Source organism: Myotis lucifugus, unplaced genomic scaffold, assembly GCF_000147115.1.
Source record: "Myotis lucifugus unplaced genomic scaffold, Myoluc2.0 scaffold_1165, whole genome shotgun sequence".
Classification (NCBI taxonomy): Eukaryota; Metazoa; Chordata; class Mammalia; order Chiroptera; family Vespertilionidae; genus Myotis; species Myotis lucifugus.
The window spans coordinates 49,379-68,970 of NW_005872213.1; the positions used below are offsets into that span (position 1 = coordinate 49,379).

Here is a 19,592-nt window from a genome sequence, read left to right on the forward strand (position 1 = left end):
CTCTCAGGCTGTGGCAAGAGCTCGAGAATCCTGCGTCCACCGAGCACAGGCTGCAGACTGAGCACATCATGTGCTTCAGAAAAGAGGCAACTGAGTGTGCGTGTTTCCCGATGAGACACACACACACTCACTGTGGCCGCGAGGGGCATCACTGATAACATGGGCACCATCGGCTATGCTCTCAGTCATGTGGGCATCATGTGCCCTTCATCATGGGAGACGCTGAGGACTAATGAGACGTCCTCTTTCTGGAAACATGGGGACCATGGCCTAGGCTCTCAGGTGCAGAAGAAGGGCCGGTTCCCCTTCCTGTGGGAGGTCACTGTGGTGTGGATGCGCAGGCGCATTGCAGGGAGGGCAGCTCCACCCCCAGCGGACCGGGTAGGAGCCTTGGGCACAAGCCAGAAGGGACGAGGGCAGGACGATGACGATGGCTGTGCAGATGGAAAGGACAGGCTGTGCGAGGGAGGGGGGCCGTGCAGGGAAACGGGGTGGCTCACAGGTGTCAGGACTCAGATGACCTGCAGTGGGGTCATAAGCCCCCAAACGTTCCATGCCCTAAGCCCTGGACTTCCCTTTCTTCTCTATGGGGACTTTGCAGCAGTGATAAAGGTACGGATTCTGAGTGTGGGCCACAGCCCTGGATTTCCTGGGCCTGCTCTCTGCCATCCCACATGTGGGGGAGGAGGAGGCAGAGGTTTCACAGGAAGGAGGCGCAATGGCAGCTCCGTTGGGCCCTGGAGCCCATGCAGCCAGACAAGGACTGCATCCGCCTCCCAGCGGGAAGCCGCCAGGAAGAGCTTCCCCCTGGACTTGCACAGCCAGCAGGGCCTCCGCACCCTGGGGTCTGGGCAAAGAGTGACAGACCACAGCCTCCTGTCCTGGCCCCTGGGACAGACTCCCCTGACCACAGTGCGCGGAGGGCCTGGCAGCAGCCGCTGCAAAGGAGTCTGAGCTCTGAGGCGTGCGGCTGGCTGAGGGGGCCCCTCGGGGATGGAGGTGCGGAGCCTGCGTGGCTCATGCAGGGCCTGGGCCTGGGAGGCCTGTGCAGAGACACGGGCCGGGCCCTGATCCAATGTTCCTCTGCGATCCGTGCCCTCAGGCGCCAGGTCACTGCCCATCGGGTCAGCATGATGCACTGTTGTCACCACCCAAGGCCCCCTCATGATGCCCCCCACCCACGGCCAGAGACTGGGATAAAACAAGACAGGCGGCACGTGCAGGGCAAGTGATTTATTGAAGCAAGACGTTGAAACCTCTACATTTTCCAGGGAAGGTCAGGGCATCCTTGAAAGCAGGGGCCCTCGTAGGTGGGGTTTATGAATGCTACTTGTTACACTCCGAATTTACTTTCGCCTGAAATAGACACAGAGAGAAAGGGTCGTCAGTCCCGTTGCCCCTGGAGATGCCACGGGCCCTGCCCTCTGGCCTGATGGGTGAGGACGGAAAGGGGCTAGGCCACAGGGAGTGGGCCTGGCTCTACAAAAGCTGCCAGATCCCCAAGAGCCTCCCTCCTCACGGGGTGGTGCCAGCTCCCGCCCTTCCCTGCCTCCCCCTGTGTACCCCCACCCCATGGCATTATTCCCCAGGGACAGTGCTTCCTGCATCCAGCTGAGGGACCTCACCCTCCAGAACGCTCCCAGGCAGGGAGGCAGCTGGGTCTGGCCCTTCACCATCACCGCCTGGGCCCTGGCTGTCCCCACTCAGGACACGTGGGGAACCTGGAGCCCAGGGAGGGGCCTGCAGAGGCTGTGGAGCCTGAGGCTGGCTCAGTGGGAGTCAGATCACCATACACCCTTGGCCAAGGGCCCCTCTCTCAGAGGTGAGCAGAGGGACAGGTACCCCCCGCCTGTGGCCCCCAGAGCAGCACCCTCCTCCCTCCTGGCCATGCAGCTGAGCAGCAGTGTCTATGCAGAAAGAATGAAGTTACCAAAAAGCGGAGAACTGATAATCGGTCCTGAATGGAGAGGTTGTCTACGCATGTCTTCACTTTTAGCTTGGCCTGTTTAGCAGCTTGAGGGGCATCAAATTTTTGAATCTGGTTGTTAAAGCCCGTTTTAGTACCCATTACGAAGCTTATCACTTCTTTTCCAAGGGCTGGACACACTTCTGCATTTGCTGGAACAGAAGAAAAAGAAACACCATTGATGTAGGAAAGTCACTTTTCCCCATGGCACTGTGACCCCAAAAGGAGACAAGAACCCAGGGCGAGATGGGCTCCTCCCTTGACAAGGCAAACTCCCCTAAGTCCTCACTGGCACCGGGTCACAGAGCACGCAATGGAGCCCGGATAGAGCACAGGTGACCACCCCTGGTCAGTCTTCCCTTAAGCAAGTACACCCAGGCCTTCCCAAGAGTCCCCTGCTTTGCCCCAGTCACTGTCCCTGGATTTCAAGGACTCAGCTTTGCCCCTCAATAGAGCCTCACCTGCCTTTGTCTGGTACTGGGGGAGGGAGCTGTTAGCCCTCAGTCTTTCCAGGGAAGGGTAGGGTCAGGTCCTGGCAGAGGGCCGAGGGGGAGACAGTAAATGCGGAGAGGAGGGAGGAACGCTACTAAGGGATGGAGGATGCCCTTGGAGGCTCAGTCTAACACTGGGATCATGTCATGGGACAGAGAGGGTTCAGGCTTAACCAAGGAAGTCTGTGAGTGTCACACCTGACACTGAGGCTCAGACCACGACTGGCTCTTTGGTTCCGCCCTGAGGACAAAAGCCCCTGGAGGGGGCGCAGGGACTGGGCTGACTTTCCACCCAGTGGGTTGTGCTGAGACCTGCAGGAACCACTTCCGGGTCTGGATTCTCCATCCCCACCCTCAGCCCTCTGCAAGCACCTACAGCTGGGTTGGGCCCACCAGGCCCCTCCCACCTGGGAGACAGCCGCTCTGCAGGGAGGTGGAGGGTCAGGTCAGAGGTCACGTGGGGAGAGAGGACCCAGTTCAGACAGTCAGATGGAACAGACTCAAAAGGACTTGGCTCAGCCCCGAGGGCGTGAGGACACGCCCAGCATTGCTGGCCACTGGCCACATTCACCTGGAAAAGGGCAGTTGTGGCCCTAGCGCTCCCACTGGCTCAAAACGTCCTGGCTGGGCCCCTGGAGGAGGAGCGGGCCTGTCGGGCCCCTGAGCGCCTCTGGGTCTCAGAGCCACGTGGACACTGGCCACTCTGAGCCTCAGGCGGCACTGCTCCTCTTGAACGGAGCCCTCTCCTGCTGGAACATTCTCTGAGTCTGAACCTAGGAGTCCAACAGCTTGGGCTCACCTGGCACCTAAGAGACCCTGGTGAGGAGACGTCGGTGAGACCAGGGCGGCCTCGGACCACCTCCTCTCCGCCATCGCCCCAGCTTCTCTCCTGGGCGCTGGGATCCAGGGAGGAGAGGCCTGGGGAGATGCAGCCTGTGTTCCAGGCCACAGCGCTGCAGGGGCAGGACCCTGACTCACGAGAAGGTGACTCTGTCCTGCTGCTTCTGCAACACAGACCAGGCGGGAGTGGGGCTTCCCAGGGGACCGCCCACACTGGCCTGCGGGGGTTTCTGTAGAAGTTCCAGAGCCCCGGGATCGGACACCCCGAGTGCTGGGCTTTGGGGGCTGGTCCACAGGGCGGGGGAAAGGTTTATTCTGACCATCCTCCCCCTCCCCCCGCCACCGATGTAAGTCACCTGGACCGGAGAAGGGCCCTTCCCGGCTGATGGTGTCTGAGTCTACGTGACACTCACCGTCAGAGCAGCAAAGGGCCAGAGTGACCAGCAGCAGAGACAGGGCCAGCTTCATGGTTCCTGCGGCTGAGCGTTCAGCTGAGCAAACAGTGAGCGCTGAGGAGCTGGACTGAGCAGCCTGGGGAGCCCAGGTCTATTTGTACCCAGTGAGCCTCACTGGTCCTCCCACAGGGGCCGGGGCAGGTCACAAGGCCTGGCTTCCAGCCACCCTTCCTCACGGTCGGCTGATGCCATCCATCAGCGTCACAGCCCGGGGACTTGGTCAGAGCGGGACTTGCTGGCACCAGGCACTGTTCCTGGAGCACTGCGTGAGGTGGGAGGGTCACAGTGTGCGCCCCGTCGGTGAAGGGAGCCCCTGGGGTTCAGCTCCTTCAGTGCGGACAGGCTCCGCTTTGCTCTTCTCCTCAGCCTAGGGCCTGGCACAGAGAAGAGGGTCAGCACATGTTCCTGCGGGAGATGCGTGACCCTGAGTGAACGAGCCCTCAGTGTGACTGGGCTGCACCCTCAGGGTAAAATGGTGCCCGCTGTGCCAGGGCTGCTCTGGCCAGTGGAGGGAGTAAGTCCGTGGTGTCTGCCTCCTCGGAGAAAACAGTGCCAAGAGGAGGACCACCCTCCCACTGCCACCTTCCTACTCGAGCGCCTGTGGAAAAGCCATGCACACAACTTGAGATCCATCAACGCTCACGTGTCCTGGTGACACTTTCACTTGTCGGTTCAGAGGTGGCCCCTGTGGTCATCGGGCTCCACATGAGAAGCACCCACAGGGCTGGTCCCCCACCTGTGCTGACCGTGGGCCACTGCTCCATGGGGCACAGGGAGGCCGCACGACTCGGAGACAGGCTGTGGGAAGCAGGTGACAGGACAGCGGGCTTGAGACCACGCAGCACAGACAGGATTCTGACAGGTGTCGGGCGGGGGGACCTGTCAGACGGAAGGGAGAGACATGGCACTGACGTTCTAGCTCAGCTGCTTGCATCTGGGTTTCTGACTCAATCCCGTCCTCTCAGTGATGCCAACCTCGTTCCTCCACCTGCTCAGTCCTTTCTCCTCTTTCTCTGTTTGGAGAAGCTCACTGACCGACACCACGTGCTGGCAGGGGTGCGGGGCAGCAGTAACGCGTCCTCATTGCTGGAGGGGTGCACGGGAGCACGGCCACTTGGCAGGACAGCCGGGCGTTCCTTGTGACCTACACGCCCTCTCACCACACCCGGCCCAGCACCTGAGACCCTGGGGTCCTGGCAGCACCGGGCCAGGTGCTGACCCGTGTGTCCGGAAGGAAAGGGGAGGTGGGACCTCTCTCTACTTTCTCTTTGTGTTTTAATCCCACCAGGGCCATGAGAAGCACCCAGTGGGCACCTTCTGTACGTGCTGGACGGGCATTCAGGCGGCAGCTGGTGTGGGACCTGCCCAGGAATGGACCCGGCAACCCATCGGCCCACAGAGTGACGCTCAACCACTGAGATGCCCCGGCCAGGCTCTCTCTACTTTCTGCTCAAGTTTTCTGTGAACTAAAAGCTGCTGTGAATAAATTCTAGTCAACACAGAGGCTCTCAACTTATTGAAAACATTCCCTTTAAACCAGGGGGGACACATATAAAAAGCCATCAATAAGTTGGTCATAATCCTATATAATAAAGAGCTAATATGCAAATGGCCGTTACACCCTCACACCCTCATACCAGGGCAGGGAGACATGAGCTCAGGTCTGGGGACCTGAGGCCACACCCACCACCCCAGTGTTGGGGCCAGGGGACCTGAGTCTGTGATCTACCCAGCAGGGCTTTACAGGGGACTAAGGCTATGCCCCCACACCCAGCGGGGCTTTATGGGGGACCTGAGGCTGTACTCTCCATTGGGCAAGGCGTGACAGAAGACCTGAGGCTGCAAGATCTGCCAGCGCCAGGCTGGGGGACCTGAGGCTGAGCCACCGGCCCTGCAGGACCTGAAGAGGGTTGGGCTGGCCTGGTCTGGGTCTCAGGCAATTTCGAGGCAGGCGCAGGTGGGCGGGGACTAGACTCTGGGTCCCGCAGCCTGCCCCAGACTCTGACAGGAGGTAGATTTTCATATACATTTTACTAATTTTCTTTCATCTCTAAAACTTCTATTATAGAGAAAGAACAAATAGCAATATTAAAATATACCCTTTAATTAATTCCCTTTTAATGTGCAGGAATTTCATGCACCAGGCCACTAGTATGTAGATAATTAATCAACCATCAGAGAAATCTAAGATAATCTAGTGAGAAAGATAGTTAGAATGGATGAAAGTTGACGCTGTAGATGAATTCAGGATCAGCCCAGGGACAGCAATCCTTCCTGCAAACCTGTCACCGTGGACCTAACAGAAACAGTGGCCCCTTGGCGACAGGAACTGTAGCAGCAACAAAAACACACTGACGTCCACACACTTGAAGCAGGCAAACCCTGAAGCATGAAATCACCAACATTTCCTCGGAGACGGGACGAGGGATCTAAGAACACCAGGCACACACCTTGCCCCTGAGGAACATTAGAGCATTTATTGCACAACTTATTCTCAGATTGTTGCAGTTTCAGTCCCGCCACCTCAGAGCCCTAACCGGCAGCTTCACACATTGCTGAGAATCTGGAGGCCGTTGGGGTCTCTCTTTCAAATGCAGGACGTTTCCCTCAGTGGGTTGTGAGCAAGAGCCCATCTTCAGGGCCAGACTCCCGGGGTTCAAGCTCAGCTCTGGAGCTTCCCGCCTGTGGGGTCCCCAGCAGGTGCTGACCCCTCTGCCTCAGTGTCCTCGTCTGGAAATACGGGGACAGCACTGATGTGTGTTAGGCCAAGTAGGTTCATCCAGGACAAATTCTCGGCGCAGTCCCTGGCAGCCAGTGTCAGCTGTTACAATTATGCACCAAAATGGAAAAATGTGAGTGACAGTCGAACAGAACAGACCGCCTCACCCCCAAAGGCCAATATCAGGCGATCTCACCGACTCTGCCAGGGGAGTGTTGGTTTACCCTCAGGGCTGATGGGCATCTGAAGTTGGCTCTGGTTTTATTGGGATTTCTCCCTGGCACCACCAGCTGGTTACTTTTCAGTCACTTAATTGACAGTTTAATGGTCACATCTAAGCGAGGCTTATTGTGACTTTATAATCCTTCACAGGGTATTGGAGTCAGGGAACAGGAGGGGGCGGGGGGGACAGGGATAATGTCCCGAGGCCCTCGGGTCTCTGCACTCCCGTCCTCAGCAGGAGGCACTGGTCACACACGTCCCTTGGATCCCAGGGCCCCTCCAGTGCTCAGGCTCTAACTGGTCCCCAGGTGCCTGGTCATGGAGGCACCTCAGACGTCACTTCTGGGTCGTGATGTCCCCGTGGGCTTGTGCTGTCTACGTAGCCTCTGGAGACACCGGTGCCCATGGGCCCGTCCCCGTCACACTCAGCCTGTTCCGTGTTACACAACGGAGGCCCACGCGTCATGTCAGACCTGCAGGCATTCACTCCACAGGTACAGCTCTCCTGCCACGAGCAGCATCAGTGACGTGTGTGGAACTCTATGACAGTGGCCTCCCTGGCCTTGCTTTGAATGGAATTAACGAAGGACTCTTAGCCGTGGCTGACAACTCATTAAAAGTAATTTTAGTATACTTTTATTGATCTCAGAGAGGAAGCCTGAGGGAGAGGGAGAGAGAAATAGAATCATCCATGATAAGACAGAATCATCGACTGGCTGCCTCCTGCACTTCCCCCACTGGGGATTGAGCCTGCAACCTGGGCCTGTGCCCTGACCGGGAATCAAATCGTGACCTCGGGGTTCATAGGTCGATGCCCAACCCCTGGCCAGACTGAAATAATGTTGAGTGATAGATCCCAAGGCTGTTTAGATCCATATTCTTAGGGTGCATGGAATTGAGTGACATGGCTCATTCTTCTCACATCCGCACAATCATGTGACAAGCATGTTTGCAGTTAGGCCCCTGAGGATGAAAGCCATGACTACAATGGCCTCTGTGTGACCAATAAATGATACCCCCCATGGATAGAGAACATGGAAACCAGCCCCCTTCAGCGCATTAGGAGACGCATTGATCAACAGCATTTCGCTTTGAGAAGAAGCATCAAAAACGGAAAGGTCCCTGATGGTGCCCGGATCAGCCACATGCCCCACCTGACAAACTCCACATGCCACGCTACTGCCTCTTCCCCTGCCCTTGTGCACTGAGCCCCCAGATCCAGGCCTCGAGGCTCCCGGGACACGTGTGAGGTGCTGCACATGCCTCCCCCTCCCACAGAGCGCCTGCCCCAGCCTCCTGCACCCAGCGATGCTCTGGCTTCTTGCTCTGAGCTCTGAGCTCCAGAGGGGGCCCACGCCATGGACCGGGGGAGGGGGGCCTGGGCTTCAGAGATTGTTTCCTTCCTCTGGTCTCCGTCTCTTGCCAGAACTCAATCGTACTGTGGGGCTCAGTGTCCTCTGTCCTTCCCACAGGTCAGCAATGAAACAAAGGCGCCCGGCTGGCCTGGCTCAGCTGTTGAGCATGGACCTATGAACTGGGAGGACAGGGTTCCTGAGTTGCGGTCTCAATCTCTGCCCCCTCTACTCCCTCCCCACCCCCATCACCCCATTCCTCCTTTGCACAGAAATCTGCTCCCTCTACAGGAGTTTCCCCAGCGCATGCTGGGCCCTCACTCCCCAGGGTTATGTCTCAGCAGGCGCCCCACCTGCTCTCCATCCGCGTGGACACACTTCTAACCAGGTGTTGCCACTTTCTTTGCCCACCGCACTGGGGACTGTACTGCTTTGTTCTTCAATATCACGTTGTGGATTTGAAGGCCACTTGGTGGTTTAGTGTTTAATATTTGGTGGGTTTTGTGGGGGGATTTCAAAGGAGGACGGGCAGGCATGAACCCCAGGTTCAGTGTGTGCTGTGGACTCAGCCCAGGTGATGTGGATTCCCATGGGGGTCGGGGGCTTTGACCTGTGGCGGCCGATGGAAGTGCGTTTATGGGGTGTTTCTAAGGAAACATCACTCCAACTCTCCTTTGGACATTGTTTCTGTCCTGACGGCCTTGGTCTCCGACACTGGATGATAGTGACAGAGAGGAGAGGCCTTGGTAGCAGGGAGATCATTTCCGTGTCGCTTAAGGGGGACAGCGAGCCCGGCTCCCCGGGTCCAGCGTGGAACCTGTCTCTGCAGCCACCACTGTGGGGGCCCTGATGCCTTCCTGGGGCAGCAGGGAGGGGGCAGGGGAATGCTCAGCACCATCAGGATTTGGGGTGCGGGTCCCACTTTCCACCTGGGGCTCATGTGGACTGAGTCAGCGGGAGAGAGGCCGTTAACTTGTCAGAGTGTCAGCACCTGGAGGCTATTCTGTCTTTACAAGAAAATAACAGGAATTAAACGATCGCATCTGTACAAGACCCCGCACCGGGTCTCGGTCAGATGATCCCCTGACAGGAGCCGTCCATGCAGACCCTGACCTTCCTCTCAGAGAAGGCACTTCTGAGTCACCTTCCTCCCTCCCGGCTCCTCCTCCACGGCCTCCTCCTGTGTTTCCACACCACCAGGCTGGTCACCTGCTGCCCCTCCAGGCCTGTGCCCTCCACTCTCACGCCTTCCCCGGGCTCAGCTTCTCAAGCTTGTGTGTCTCAAGCTTCCGGGGCTCCGGGGGCCTCAGTTTCTCGTCTGCTGCTCTGTGGGTGTGACATCGGAAGACAAAGCCATTAAGTCCCCTGGGTAGGGCTATGGAAAGGCCTCTTTGGATAGAGCATCGGCCTGGGTTCAATTCTGGTCAAGGGCATGCACCTTGGTTGCAGGCTTCTCCCTGGCCTGGGACCTGGTTGGGGCGCGTGAGGGGGCAACCAATGGATGTGTTTCTCTCACATCGATGTTTCTCTCTGTCTTTCCCTCTCTCCTCCACTCCCTCTAAAAATCAATGAAATAATATCCTTGGGTGAGAATTAAAAATAAAGGAGAGAACAGCTGGCCCGTAGTTTTGAAGGAGTGCAAATCCAAGTGAAACTGCGATTTGGAGTCACTGGCCATTGCATCCAGAGAAGAAGCCTACAGGCGCCGCCTAGTGTTGGGTGGTAGATTGCACGTGTTCAGGGAGAGCCCAGGTTCTGCATGAAATTGCGCCCCCTGGTGGGCAAGACTCACAGTTGCGCTCAGTGTAAGGAAATTCAGACTGCTCCCTGCTGGGTGCCAGTCCCCCCGGGGACTTGCCTGGCCACTCCTCACCCCGCGATCCATGTGAGAGGTCCGACATCTGGGAAATTAGATCCCACAAAGGACATAAGTGAGACTAATGGGATCGTAAATACTTGAATTAATAATCCATGAGCAAATGCCAAAGTTATGAGCCATCTCGCTCCCGGTAAAGAAGCCCCACAACCTCCCACTTCCGCCGATGACAGTACAGCTTGTGTGAGACCCACACGTCCCCCAAGAACAAGCAGAGAATCTACATGAAATGGGAAGTGAGCTGCCTGACGGAGTTGGTGCGCCCCAAGGCGGTATGGACTTGAGGGTCAAGATTCTAGGCAAAGGGCAGCTACAGAGACGGGAGCACACCACTCGGCACCTTTCCCCTTAGGGCACCTTTAGGTCCCAGGAAGACGAGGCGCAGGATGTTGAGAAACCAAACAGCAGGAGGCGAGAAAAGCCACTTCGAAGGCAGAGGTAGCAGTGGCGGTTTCCACTGAGCGGGTTTACATCACACGTGTGATGAGTTAAAAGTGTAGGGAGATCAGCCCTGACACCTGATGAGCCATCTCCTACTGGCGGCTGTTGAAGATCCATGGATTCTACACCCTTTTGGCGTTTGCTCTTGACCGTGTCTTAGAACAGACCTGCTTCCTCTGCAGCAGATGCAGCCAAGCTTTTCAGTCCCACATTTCCTCATGGAACAGCTGCGCTGGGCCTGGCCCCTGTGGCTCCGTTGGCTGGAGGATCGTCCTCTCCGTCTCTACAGGTGCCCAAGGGAACTTCAGAATTGAGTTCCAAGCCGATCGGACAAGATAATCACCTGGTATCTGGGTCGTTGGCAACATTTAGAGGTCAGGGCTGGGTTCCCTTCTCATGCCTGCTCTTCTCTCCCTCCTAGACCTTCTGGAGGGACGTTGGCATCATGGAAGCCCAGAGGGAGCAGATACCATGGCTCCTGCCCCAGCAGAGTTTACCCGGCATCCACTGCTGCTCAGCAGACGAAGCTGCCCACAACCCAGACGGAGGCAGGAAGCAGCTGTGCCTCAGGCGACCTGAGTGAGACAGGGAAAGCCTCGTGAGGAAGGTAACCAGCTGGGGCCTGACAGGCAGTGGCAGGTAGGCGAGGGGATGGGCTACAGTTAGGGGTGGGCTTGGCAGGCATGGATGGGTCCTGTGGACGCAAGAGAGCCTAGATTAGGGGTGGGGAACCTTTCCTTCTGCCAAGGCCCATTTGGATATTTAGGACATCACTGGTGGGCCATACAAAATTTTCAACTTTAAAATTAACCTGCTCACTTTGATCAAACATTTCATTAACTGGCCTCTAATGCCTTGGCAGGGCGACCAAATGATTTCTTGGGCCTTATACAGCGTGGGGTCCGGACGTTCCCCACCCCTGGCTGAGCCTGTTTCTTTCACCTTCACTCTGAGCAGGTGGTGATCATTACCAACTCGATTCCTGGAATGTGGTTGGTTATTTGCACCATAGCACTAATGCGGAGGGAGAGGGTGGGGGAAATGCTGTATAACAGTGACTTTTAAAGAGCAAAATGTTTTACATTTGATCATTCTTTTTCTTCTATAGTTCCTACTTTTTTGCCACGTGTAAGAAATCTGTGCCAAACATAAAGACACTACGATTCTGTCCTGTTTTCATCTAGGAGGTTTATGTTTTTAGATTTTATATTTAGTCCTATGGTACATCATGAGTTCAATCTGATATACTGGTGGGGCTGGAGGTGTTTTAATATATCCAGTTGTTCCAACACAATCTGTTGAAACGTATCCTTCCCGCACTGGATGGCTTATCCACCTTTGTGAAAAGCCAAGTGACCATATAGACAGGGTTCTGTTTCTGGACTCTACAGATCCTTAGATCTATTTGTTCATCTTTTCATCAATACCATACTGTCCTGACTACTGTAGCTTTGTGATATGTTTTGAAATTATGCAGTATTGTCCCTCCAAATTTGTTCTCATTTTTCAAAATTGTTTTGGCTATTGTAGGTCCTTTGCAATTAAATATAAATTGTGAAACCAGATTTTTCATAACCTTCCCAAAATGAAACAAGCCTATTTGGACTTTGGTTGAGAATGCATTGCACTAAATCCATTAATCAATTTGGAGGAAGCTGACATCTTAAGAATATTGTTTCCTATCCATGAACACTATGTGTATCCCATGAAGGTCTTCATGAATTTCTCAGCTATATTTCATAAGTTTTACTGTACAGGTATTTGATGTCTTTTATTGAGTGTATTCCTAAGATGTTGATCATTTTAGACATTATTGTACATTGCACTTCCTTAATTTCAATTTCTGATTGTTCAAGAATATAGAGTCCCGGTGCCTGAAAATTCATGCACTCGGGGGTCCCTCAGCACGGCCTGCACCCTCTCACCATCCGGGACCCCTCGGGTAGGGCCCCTAGGCCTGGCCTGAGATCAGGGCCTATTGGGGCTTCCCTTCCCCCAGGTGCAGGCAGCTGGCTCCACCCCAACCGCTGCCAGTGCTTGCAATCTGTGCAGCACGGCCTCCCCTCACCTGCCACCTGTGGCCTCCCTCTGCAGGTAACAGGCTGGGGTGCAATGGCTTGGCTGGCCGGGGCCTCCCTCTTTCTTTGCTGGGGGGTGAGGCCAGCCCTGCGAGGGGTTGTCTGCCTACCTGATCTCCCCTAACGGCTGGCCTGCCTACCTGGTCACCCCTAACCACTCTTCCTGCCTGCCTCATTGCCCCTAACTGCTTGATTGGGGGTGGGGCCAGCCCGTGATGGGCTATGATGGTCTGGTCTCTGGTTGTTGCAGTCATGACGCCTCTGGCCTTTTATTAGATAGGATCATTAATTTTTGTATATTTATCTTATATCCTGCAACCATGCTAAACTCACTTAACCCTCTGGTAGACACTCTCAGATTTTCTACAAGTCATCTCTGAAAATAGTTTTACACTTGATCTTAGCCAAAAGGCCAAGAAGCGATTCTTCATTTATGGTGCCTTTTCCTTTTTGCTCCACTGCACTGGCTAGAACCTCCTACAAAATGTTCAGAAGCAGTCATAGCCGGTTTGGCTCAGTGGATAGAGCGTCAGCCTGTGGACTGAAGGGTCCGGGTTCAATTCCGGTCAAGGACATGTACCTGGGTTGCGGGCACATCCCCAGTAGGGGGTGTGCAGGAGGCAGCTGATCAATGTCTGTCTCATCGATGATTCTAAATCTCTATTCCTTCCCATTCCTCTTTGTAAAAAATCAATAAAATATATATTTTTTAAAATGTTCAGAAGCAATGGCACTGGACATCCTTGCACTGAGCTTGTTGGGAGGATGCACCATGATGGTTGGTAGAGGGTTTTTTTTAATGAGTTTTATCAAACCAAGGAAACTCCCTCTAATTATAATTTGCCTAGAACTTTTATCATACATTACTGAGTTGTAAAAGCCACCTTCAGAATCTATTAATCACGTGGTTTTCCTCATGTATTGATATGGTAAATTGTATTAGTTGACTTTCAAGTGTTCAATCTATCTTATGGAGATAAACTTATTTGATTAACATGTATTATCCCTTTTAATGATTTTGACTTGCTAGCAACTTGTTTAAAATTGTTATGTTGATGTTAATGAAGAATAATTGTCTGGTTTTCCTTACAATATCTTTGTCTGGTTTAGGGATCCCAACAATACTGGTTGGCCTCTTGGATGGAGTGGGAAAGTATTCTTTCCTCTTCAATTTCCTGGGAGAGGTAGTATAGAATTGGTATTCTTTCTTTCTTGAATAAATGGTAACATTTACCACTGAAATGATTTAGCCTAGTATTCTCTGTGAGATTTTAAACTACAAATTTCATAAATAGGGCTATTTAAGTTTTTTCTTTCTTCCTGAGTGAACTATGATATTTTGTATCTTCCGAGGAATTTGTGCTCATTTCTTCTACAATAAAATTTATTGCCATCATTGTTCCTAATATTTGTAGAGTCTGTAGTGGTTTTACCTCCATCATTCTTTTTTTTTTTTAAATCTTTATTGTTCAGATTATTACATTTGTTCCTCTTTTTTCCCCCCATAACTCCCCTCCTTCCAGCTCCCACCCCACCCTCCACCCTCACTCCCCACCCACTGAGTTCATCCATAGGTGCATGATTTTTGTCCAGTCACTTCCCGTATCTCCCACACCCCTTTTCCCCCAAGAATAGTCAGTCCGTTCCCTTTCTATGTCCCTGATTCATTATAGTCACCAGTTCATTCTGTACATCAGGTTATTTATTCACTTGATTCTTAGATTCATTTGTTGATAGATGCATATTTGTTGTTCATAATTTGTATCTTTACCTTTTTCTTCTTCTTCCTCTTCTTAAAGGATACCTTTCAGCATTTCATATAATACTGGTTTGGCGGTGATGAACTCCTTTAGTTTTTCCTTATCTGTGAAGCTCTTTATCTGACCTTCAATTCTGAATGATAGCTTTGCTGGATAAAGTAATCTTGGTTGTAGGTTCTTGGTATTCAGCACTTTGAATATTTCTTGCCATTCCCTTCTGGCCTGCAAAGTTTCTGTTGAGAAATCAGCTGACAGTCGTATGGGTATTCCCTTGTAGGTAATTGAGCCTCTTTCTCTTGCTGCTTTTAAGATTTTCTCTTTGTCTTTTGCTCTTGGCATTTTAATGATGATGTGTCTTGGTGTGGTCCTCTTTGGATTCCTTTTGTTTGGGGTTCTCTGCGCTTCTTGGACCTGTAAGTCCATTTCTTTCTCCAGGTGGGGGAAGTTTTCTGTCATTATTTCTTGAAATAGGTTTTCAATATCTTGCTGTCTCTCATCTTCTGGCACTCCAATGACTATGATATTAGACCGCTTAAAGCTGTCCCAGAGGCTCCTTACACTATCTTCACACTTTCGGATTCTTTTTTCATTTTGCTTTTCCAATTGGGTGTTTTTTGTCGAATCTTTGGTTTGATTCTTGAGCTCCTCTGGTCTGCTATTGGGTATAATATTCTTTATTTCAGTCCGTGTATGCTTACTTTCTAATTTCTTTATCGTAGCATCGAGGGTCTCATTAGTTTTCATGAGGCTCTGCACAAATTTATGGCAAGCCCTCAAAATTGCGATTCTTAGCTCCATATCCTCCATTTCTGTCATGTTTTTTTGTCTCCGCATCTTTTATGCTTTCTTTGTGCACCCCCTTGTGGTCTCTGTGCGCAGTCTTGTTCTAGCCAAGCCTTAATTGTTGTAGTTAACACTAGAGGGATTTGACCACCAGGCCGACTGGCTGTGGAAATCAGCTGTGGGAAAACTTCAGTCCTCTGGGGAGGCGCTAGTCCAGCCCTTGCCTGAGGCGATCGGCAAATGGCTGTGCGCAGGGTTTGGGCGGGGCGGGCTCAACAGGGCGGGGGGAGGGAGCAGCTATGGCCGCTCTCAGTCCGTCCCCAGGGGCTCTGCCTCTCTGTCCCAGCAATCGCTGCAAACCTCGGAGGGGCCGTAGCCAGACAGTCCCGCTTCTCCCGTTTGAGTCTGGGTCCCTAGAGACTCGCCCGGATCTGTAGCCCAGAGTCTGAGACTCGCTCCTGATTGAAAACGACAATCGCGCCCTCAGCCGCCAGCCCGCTTTGCGCGCGCACCCTCACCACCGCACCGCCGGACCTTTAAATTTTCCACACTGCGCCTCCGCTGAGCGTCGGAATGCTGTTGTTTTTGCTTCTAGTTGAAGAGACTCTCCTCAGCCAGCCTTCCCGTGGTTCTGGGTGATGTCCGTTCCGTCTTTTAGTTGTATTTTTGAAGTGGTTGTTCGAGGCAGCAAACTCCGGTGTTTACCTATGCCGCCATCTTGGTTTCTCCTCTACCTCCATCATTCTTGACATTGGCCATTTCTTTCTCTTTATCCTGTTCAGTCTAGACAGGTGTGTGAATTGTTTTTGAGCTTCTCAAAGAACCAGCTTTTGGTTTAAATGTTTTCTATGACTTTTTCCCATTGTCATTGATTTCTGCTTTACCTTTGTTATTTCCCTTCTTCTGCTTATACTTTTATTAGAGGCCCGGTCACAAATTCATGCACAGGTGGATCCTCCAGGGGGAAGGGAACACTGGAAGTTCATGGGCCTGTCCTGCCACTGATCGGGGTGTGGGTGTCCGATCCGTGGCAGGTCCAGCAGTTGGGGTTGGGTATAAGGACCCCACAGACACTGACTCTGCCGGCACCTTGACCTTGGAGTTCCCAGTCTCAATAAATGTTTGCTTCAGCCACCTGGTCTATGCACCTCCTTAGGCAGCCTGAGCACAGTAGGACAGTATGTACAGTCTGTATCCACTCAGAACTCTGTGTTTATCACGCTTAGACATGTAAAAATATAGAGTTTTCATCTGAGGTACCATTTACCTTCAACTCAGCAACTTTCACAACGCAGGGCCTTCAGGGCTCCATCACAATGTCCACACCAACTGCGAAGGGACAGACGCCTCTGCAAATGGCCAGGGTCAAGCAGGAGCAAAGGGCACTTCCCAAAGGCCTCAGAGCCCCAGGACTGCATGGCCCAGGAGTTCACACTATACAACTGTTTGCATGTCAGTGTGTGTGCATGCATATGTGTGTCTGCATGTGAGTGTGTGTGCATGTGTGTGTGTTCAGGTGTGTGCGAACGCACGTGTGTGTGTGTGTGTGTGTGTTTGTGTGTGTGTTGGGTAAGCTATAAGCTGTGGGTGTGGGGAAAGGGTCCTTTGCCTGGGCCTAGTGGTGTCAGGCCCTAGGCGGGTTGCGGGGGGGGTGTTCTGGAGAAGTGGGAGGGCGTTCAAGACAGGAGGCAGCCCTGCTTTGCCCGAGTCCCCTCTCTCACTGCTCTGCTCCCTCCCCGCACCTCAGGTCAGGGACAGAGAGCCCCAGAGGGGAGCCCGGCCCTCGGGAGAGGGTGCATTGTGGACGTGAGGACTTGGGTGGGTCCTGGAGCCTGAACACCTGTGCTCGGCCCAGAGGGTCCTGGGGATGACGGCGGGGGGGGGGGTGGCGGGGGGGGGAGGTGCGGAAAGGACACCATCCCAGGAACAGGGTCCTGTTGGGCTTGGAATGCTCAGGGGCAGTACTCCCTGCAGATCCGGCATCTCATCCACGAGTTCTGTACAGAATTCCCCTGTCCCTGCTGTGAGCAGTGCAGTGTGAGGGGAGTCTCCTGAGGTCCCCATTTGAGTCAGTAACCAAAGAGAGCCTTGCTGTTGCAGGTGCTTTATTGAAATGAACATGTGGGGGAGGTTTCAACAATTGTCTTGCAGTTTCAGGATCAAAAGGCACAGAGGGGAGCTAAGCTGTGGTTCTGCCATGGAGAGTCGCTGTCGGGCCATCTGTCGTCGGAGGAAAGGTCCTGTCGGTCAGTAGGAGGCACACTGCCTGCTGTTGAATATGGCGTCCTGGAAACAGACAAGAAGCACTCACACCCCCTCTCCCACAGAGGCCATCCTGGAGCACAGACGTGGCCTCTCTTGTTTCCCGGCTGTGTCCGCACCCACGGAGAGAAGCAGGCTGGGCTCAGCCAGAATTCTCTCCTTGTTCTGTCACTCAGGAGGCACGTCCTGATGCCAAGGAGGCGCTGCTTCCAGACCAGGTCCAGCCGGGGCCCTGGGAGCCTTTCCCTGCGCGTTTCCTCTGCTTTGAAAGAGGCCTCCCATGCACCTGCTGTGCTGCCATTTCTCCGGGTCTCAGCCCAGCAGGAGCCTGTGTGCATCTGGGAGACGCGCTCTCGAGAGGTTTGTCTGACCTCCGTTTGCAAAGAGAAAGGCCATCACCTGCCATTGAAGGGGCTGCTCATGGCTTCAGGTGTGATTATGGTCAATGCCTGTCCCATAAATAGGACCCTTTCACCCTTTTCAATGGACAGTTTAGTCGTGTTGAGGTCTCAACCTCCAGGGCCTTCTCCTCTCACTCAAGTACAGCCCGGGCCCTGAACGACTCCCACTCCCCCACCCTCCGCTGGAGGCCACGCTCTGCCTGTTCCTCAGAGACTGGCCACTGCACACATCACAACACATGTCCTTTCCTGACGCGCTTATTTTTATCATGGTTCCTGCAGATTCCCCAGCTTGTCAGACACCTGTGTCAGAAAGCTCCTAGTTATGCAGATGTTTATGTCTCTGCTGGGGCAATATTTCTCTATTGCTGCCCTGGATGGTTTGCAATGGGCTGTTTGGGTAGGGAATAAATACCAGGAAAATCTGAACCATATCTGTTCTAAATAGAAAGAAGGTCTCCTTGCTTATACTGACTTTTGTTTTCAACAATTCCACCACCCATGGCGGGTTCATAGCCAAGGAGTCTACTTGTCACTCATGGGGCCTTCCTTCATGGCCAGGACGTTCAGCCACTTATTCTAGCAAAAGTGGATGCTCCAAAGGGCACTGGGAATCGCGTTCCTGAGAGGTGGGATCTGCCTGACATGTAACTTTCTGCTCTCCGTAGAAAATTCTTTAAAACGCTTTCCTATTTGTGTTTATCACTCGTCAACGTGAGAGTTCTCTTGAGAATCAGATGTTTCTGGGCTGAGGGGTAGGCAAGCTTTTGCCCAAGCACTCCGCTCCCTCGTGGCCTTTCTCATGTGTCACTCACTAAAGACTCCACCACATGAGCAGGCAAACCAGCCCCGGCCCCTTGCATGGCTTTCTGGATGTCAGCACCCACGTTCACTGAGGTACATGAAGCGTGACCAACACGTGCTGTTAAGAAGTTAGTAGCACACTGAGAGCCCGCGTGTCCCTGGCCAGTGCTTCAAGGGCAGGTAGGAAGAAACCCACATTACCATCATCACTTGTACATTGCTCAGAGTTCTGTTACTCTGGTCGAGAAAGCACTGCTTAAATTCCCTGAGAAGCTGTGCTGTGGTATCACCCGGTATGAACTCTTCAAGACCTTCAATGTATTGATCCTCTGTCACCGAAGGATCAATGGTGCTATCAATCATGTCCTCCAACCTTTGGCAGCCAGAACCTGGGAAGAAAGCACACAAAGCCAGGCTCAGTTCCAGAGGACCAACTCCTTGCTGGGCATAACCATGACGATTGTCATTTTCTTACCTCCCAGTAGAGACAGACATTCAGAGAGATTATGGGCAATGGTCCGAGTCCTCAATTCTGGGAGAGCAAACTCAGGGTCTTGCATTTTCTCTGAGCAGCAAGACATCTGCCTCCTTGTCCCCCCTCCCGCACACAACGCCCCGAGCTCCCTGGCTTCCACAGCCCACAGAGCCAAACATGATGGAGCCATGAGGAATGAAGACACCAGAGAAAGGAGGTGCTCTGGCCTGGGGCTTGGGGAGCAGGAGGTCTGCCACAGGGGCCCTGACACCAACCTCCCCCAAAGCCTGGCCCTGTCAGCACTCACCGGCATAGCACGAAAGGGGGAGGGCGCTCAGCATGAGGACCACCACCAGCTTCATGGCTCAGGCGGCTGCTGTTGGCTGGTCACTGGACGTGGCAGGGAAGAAGGATCACTTTGGAGGTGAGAGCCCAGACTCCTCCTTTTATTCTCCTGGCGACCACTTAATCCCTCCCACAGATGATGGAATGAGTCACAGGATGAACCTGGCATTGGGCCCAGAAAAGACAGGAGAATCATCTAGAACCCAGCCCGCCCGTGGTCTGTTTGTAGAAGCCAAGGAAACAGAGCTGTAAAAAGATCTGAGAATTTTCAGAACTGCAATCATGGTAACGACATTAGATGAAATTCATGCTAAAGTGCTTG

At 53.4% G+C, this 19,592-nt stretch overlaps 2 protein-coding genes across 2 annotated transcripts; both read right to left on the reverse strand.

The window, feature by feature from the left end:
• Positions 1-1,218: 1,218 nt before the first annotated feature.
• Positions 1,219-3,844, reverse strand: LOC106695368 (secretoglobin family 1D member 2-like). Its single transcript, XM_023748125.1, has 3 exons — positions 3,711-3,844; positions 1,931-2,118; positions 1,219-1,356 (listed from the first exon to the last, which is right to left on the reverse strand). The coding sequence occupies exons 1-3, from the start codon at positions 3,763-3,765 to the stop codon at positions 1,327-1,329; spliced, it is 273 nt and encodes a 90-aa protein (XP_023603893.1). The 5' UTR covers positions 3,766-3,844; the 3' UTR covers positions 1,219-1,326.
• Positions 3,845-17,071: 13,227 nt separating this feature from the next.
• LOC102426373 (mammaglobin-B-like) lies at positions 17,072-19,362 on the reverse strand. Its single transcript, XM_006107397.3, has 3 exons — positions 19,233-19,362; positions 18,652-18,839; positions 17,072-17,269 (listed from the first exon to the last, which is right to left on the reverse strand). Exons 1-3 carry the CDS (start codon positions 19,285-19,287, stop codon positions 17,231-17,233), a joined length of 282 nt encoding a protein of 93 aa, XP_006107459.1. The 5' UTR covers positions 19,288-19,362; the 3' UTR covers positions 17,072-17,230.
• Positions 19,363-19,592: the final 230 nt, after the last annotated feature.